Source organism: Cariama cristata, unplaced genomic scaffold (genome assembly GCF_000690535.1).
Source record: "Cariama cristata isolate BGI_N322 unplaced genomic scaffold, ASM69053v1 scaffold32319, whole genome shotgun sequence".
Taxonomy (NCBI): Eukaryota; Metazoa; Chordata; class Aves; order Cariamiformes; family Cariamidae; genus Cariama; species Cariama cristata.
In genome coordinates this window covers 1,783-7,074 of record NW_009634614.1, presented here as the reverse complement: position 1 = coordinate 7,074, position 5,292 = coordinate 1,783, and the positions used below count along the sequence as shown (strand labels likewise).

Genomic DNA, 5,292 nt, shown 5'->3' with positions numbered 1-5,292 from the left:
AATATAAAACAGCATCCTTTTAGTAGAATACAGTTTGACAAGAGTTGTATGAATATTCAAAACAAAGTGTTGTAAAATGGTTTATAAGAAATTCATCAAACATTATAGAAATCCAAGCAGCAATCCTGGGTACAATGATTTTTGGTAGGCACTCTCTATTACGGTAATAAAAAGTTTAGATTTTCACAGAATTATTAATGTCTGAAAGGGACAATAACAGATAATTCACACTGGCTAACACGCAGCGTTTGTGAGTCATGCTATGAATGGAAGACAATGACCTACATCAAATAAATTACTGAGTTGCCACTGAATAAATCTGATATGAAATAACTGTAAAACTAAAAATTATATTTCCTTAGAAGTGATTCTGGAATGTCTAAAACTTGTATCTGAGGGCTGTGGAATCTGAATTGTCCCTAAAATGAATGGATTGTCCCTAATAAAATAATGGCTTTATATATATATATTTAATTTTTTTTTCATTGCACTATGGTAATAGATTCAATTTTAAATCATTAGCTGTAAGGATTTGTTTCCATAAAGTATGGAATATATTGAAAAAATAGATGTGAAAACAATATCTCCAAATTATAACTGTCTTGCCTTGTAGGTCTCATTCAAAGTTCACTGAAGTCTGTTAGAATCTGTCAACTTCAACAGGATTTTACCATGCTTTGTGCATGCATTTTGAGAAAATGCTGAAGCAATAAACTAATGTGATATGGTCTAGATTTAACTAGCATGGCTTGAAAAATTACTAATGCTACTGTAAACTACACTTTTCAATTGGAAATATCATTAAATTATGTTTTCACATTTGAAAAAAAGGTAAGATGGTAACTCTTTTGAATGCTTTTCAACAGTAAGGAACAAAGCCACATGACAAAGCTCAATTTATATTAACTTCTTGATTGCAAAATTTGTCTAGTTGTATGATTGACAAAAGAAATGTAGAAACATTAGCATTTGTGGTTATTGTTAATGGAAACAGAGAAAAGGAGCTTGACTTGGAACTTGGAAAGGAAGCAACATGTGAAATAGGGAAGTGAATTCATTAAATAAGAACACAGTATTTTAATTTTTCTTCTGTGATGTGAAAAGAGTAAGTTGTACTTGCTGATTTCTAAATACTACATCTTGGACTTAAAAAATTAACTGTTCTGAGAAAAATAAAATATTAAATGGGCTGAATAAATGAAGAAAAGGTACAAACGCATGAGAAAGATGTACTATATGACTGTTAAAGAGAAGTCAGTGACCTATTGTCTCCTGTAAGTATAGCTCTTATTTTCTACCTATATCTTTTTTTTTTAACCCAGTCCCTCTATTATAGTTTTTATAAAGCACAGAAATACTGATAGTGGATGCTCCTCCAATATATGCAAATATGTTTTATGTTTTAGAATAACCTCCTTTTTTAAAAAAGCAAATAAACTGTGAGTAGCACTCATGGAGTGCAGCGAATTTTTTTAAAACTCTCCGTGGTATACACGAAGAAGAATTCTGATCCAGTTTATGAAAAACAAAACCAAAACAAAATAACCACAACGCTTTCTTGTCTATCATCCTCAGGAAAAGGTGATCCAGTATATCCTGAAAAGTGTGCTTTAATTTTTTTTTAATTTTTTTTTTAATTAGTGAACTGTGTGTGCAGTGTGTTGTGTGTCAGTTTCCAGACTTTGAAGACATATTCCCACATTATACCATTGTGCAAACGGTGTTCAAGTTGGGGTCAAATCGTACCGCTTTCCCTTCCACAGACTTTGCATTTGTGTCATACATGGGGTTTTCAAAAGCAGCTTGTCCATTATTATTTTCATGTACAGAGCATCCTGTGTACTGTGTTTTAGGTGCAGTCCTGTAGAAGAAAGACAGAGTATTTGTAATTGCTGTTCTCCTCACTGACTTGATGTGGCTTAAGAATCTGAACAGAATTTAGCTCCCAGTTCCAATTATGGGAGCTAAATACAACTTCGCCATTTTTTTTACAGTATCTGTGCTAAGAATTAGCACTCTCTTTATCAAAGTTTAAGGGATTTATGATTAATTTAAAATAGTGTTCACTTAAAAACTTAGTTAACAACCTGAGAAGAGGTAGATATTTCCATGTGGATGATCGGATGATAAATAGTTAATAGTACAACAAAATCTTGTAAAGATGCAATTCCCCAGCCAGATGACTGAGATTTTCTTTTTCCCTTTGGAGATTCAACAAGTTTATCAAGAGTGAATTTATAGCTGAAACATCTTTTTCACTAAATAACTCAAAATATCAAAGTTCAATCCCTTGAAAAAGTTTCACCTATATTGTTATGCGAAATGCATACTGCATTGTAAATTGTCAATATAAAATGTAATGACAAGTGCTTACAGCACACACTTAAAAGTAAATGTAGAAAAAAATTACATAAGCAATTTTACATATTCTGAAGCAGTTCAAAAACAAGTGATACCATTTTAAAATGATGGTATACGTTTTAAACTAATGTTATACTGCAGAGTGTATTACAGTTATCATTGTCAGGCTACCAGACGTAAATCACCATTTTGACAGTAAGCAATGAATTGTCTTGTCATTAAAATGATTAAATTTTCTGATCTCGATAACATGAACAAACTGTTGAACTTTGACTAATGAAATTGAGAAGACTGGTGGCTATGTAACATAATTGCATATGGACCAATAATTTTGGATGCAGAAGCGGTTCCATAATGAAACCTATTAATGACATAATACTTGCATATACTTGCAAGCCAATAAACAGAGCAGGCATTAAAATATATTTTTCAGGTACGACTCATAATTCTGTCACATGTAAAAAAATAATACAAGCAATCTACTTGTAAGTACACACAAAGTCTATTCATTATATAATTCCTCATATGTCAATAATTTATACCATCCATTTTGTTATCATAAAGAGAGACATTTATAACATTTTAAATAGGTAGGAATGAAAGTATAGCACAGTAGAACAAACTGATCTCTCAGTCATTATGACAGACTTTAATGGACGTAGGAAGAACTGTCTACCTGCATATTTTGCAAACAGAAAACTTTATTTATACTAACAAAGATTGAAGGCAAATAAAACACCAAGTCATACAGGAATTCTATACGTATAATTTGTACTTACCTTTGTTTATAAAGATAAAAGCCAAAACCAGCAAATATAAGGGCAAAGAAAGGCACAAGGATAGCAATGGCCACTGAACTACTATTTGTACCATGCGGTTGATTAGAAGAATTTGAACCCTCAGACATGTTAAGACCTAAAAAGAATAATAAGAAAAAACAAGTAATATAATACACGTCTATTATCCCCAGCACAAACTGCTCCATAAACTTCAGATTTCAATAACACCTTGTGATTGGGTAATGATAATGTGTTCAGCTACATGCATACAGCTGTATGCTGAGACCACTTGGAAAGTATATGTAGTGTGTTATGCCATATTCTGATTAATAAGTGGATGCAAAATTTAAGGAGAACATTACATATACTCCAGTACAGTAAATACCTTACTGCATAATTCTGTATGGGATTCAAGTTTTGGATGTTATTAATACACATTAATGTACTGTGTTACAAAAAGTCAAATTTATAATAATGTATATGTTAGATTGATTATATTACTGATTACATTTTTATATTTCAGAAAGTAATAAATACTGCATCTATAAAAAGCAAACATGATTTCGAGGAAAGGGTAAACCACCTGAAGAGGCAAACTGAAAATTTATCATGTTGATTTCATTAGGTGCTGCTATTGATATGTAGAGTGAAAGAAGTAGGAACAATTGTGAAGACCTAAGGCCAGATATTGATGAAAAAGTACGAATATGATCCACTGCATGTTTGACTATACGAACTACAATTAATTCTTGTATAGAATTTAAACCTGAGTGAACCATTCTGTTCCTAGAAGATATAAACCAATAAAAAGTACCTTCAATATATTACAGTAATGAATCTTACAACTACAAAAGAAAAAAAAAGAAAAAAAGAAAAATCCCTCTGAAAATCAAATGAAGATATAGAATTTTCATAAGAATGTATGAAAACACTTTGGCAAGGAAGTCTTGCATTTTAATTTAAATATTTTGAAGAAGATAATAAAGGGAAATGTCTTTTTATATTCATTTAAAGGAAATATTTCTTATTAAGGATATTTCTAAAAATTCTTTTAAAATAATTTGCATATGCAAATACAGTGAAATTCAAGATCCCAAGCAGTGCATTTTACTGTGACTTAGAACTGTGAAAAAAGAAAAATTTGCCTTTACCTCATACATTCATTAATAAATCCTTCCAGTATATTCAAGAATTAAAGAATTTCCCGGTTTTACTGAGAAAATAAGAGCGGACAATACTTGGCAGCTAAAAGAACTTACTTTTGCATCCACATACAGGAATTTTGTCTGAAGATAAGCACACTATCTAAGGAGCCATTACATTAGTAAAAAGTAATTCCTCTTCTAAGACATTCTCAAAACTATTTTATCATTCAAGAATTCAGTATTAACTAAATTCAAATTCTTGTGGAAGGAGAAATATCACAGTTCTTGAGACAGTATCAGAAATGAAAATTAAATTCTTTTTCTTAAAAAGCACACCAGAATGTTGTTACCAGACCTCTGTTACCAGAGCTGTCTTCTCCAAGAAAGGATAATTAAAGACTATTACTTTGGTGTAGAAGTGAATGTATAGAACCTAGAAGTCAATTTTTAGGAAACAAATCCTTATCAAGTAAGTAAGATTTTGTTCTTCTTAAGAGTAACTTAAAGATTTACTTGCAAATATTTAGCAGTTTCACTCCTCCAGCAAATGTTGAGGTGAAATGTTGTTTTAGAACCATGAGCAAGAAACCAGTTTAGTAGAGCATTCTATAAGATGGGCTTTCTAAATAGTTACTAAGATGTGAAGCTAGGTGCATTTTACACATTCATAGAAAAAATTGCTCAAAACATTACAAATGTATAGCGATACTAAGCAGTACATTCCAAGGGAACTATAACTCCTTACAACTTCTGACAAAACATTCTTTGTAAGTACTACTTAAAGGAGATTTTAAAGATACAAATATCTCAATATTCTATAAAGTGTCAATACTGATAACATCCTGCAGATACCCTTATACTGCTGGACATAATAAAACAGAATATGGAACAATGAACTGGCAAAGTCTTAGAATTTGCTGAATACCTAATCTTTGAAGTCCAAATTGTCCATAATCTTTACCCTGGATGAAACCTTGAAAAACATATGTTGCTCCATCAGGTTCAGC

General features: G+C 31.2%; 1 protein-coding gene across 1 annotated transcript; it reads right to left on the bottom strand.

Moving 5' to 3' along the window:
- Positions 1 to 1,396: 1,396 nt before the first annotated feature.
- On the bottom strand, positions 1,397 to 5,286 carry LOC104167091 (CUB and sushi domain-containing protein 3-like). The gene is made up of 3 exons (XM_009707224.1): positions 5,211 to 5,286; positions 3,141 to 3,276; positions 1,397 to 1,861 (listed from the first exon to the last, which is right to left on the bottom strand). Exons 2-3 carry the CDS (start codon positions 3,266 to 3,268, stop codon positions 1,702 to 1,704), a joined length of 288 nt encoding a protein of 95 aa, XP_009705526.1. The 5' UTR covers positions 3,269 to 3,276; positions 5,211 to 5,286; the 3' UTR covers positions 1,397 to 1,701.
- Positions 5,287 to 5,292: the final 6 nt, after the last annotated feature.

Excerpts from the sequence above, each read along its gene's own strand:
- LOC104167091 (XM_009707224.1), bottom strand. The coding sequence starts at position 3,268 with ATGTCTGAGGGTTCAAATTCTTCTAATCAACCGCATGGTACAAATAGT. Across the intron at positions 1,862-3,140 it reads TTTTATCTTTATAAACAAAG|GACTGCACCTAAAACACAGT; the intron begins GTAAGTACAAAT and ends TTTCTTCTACAG.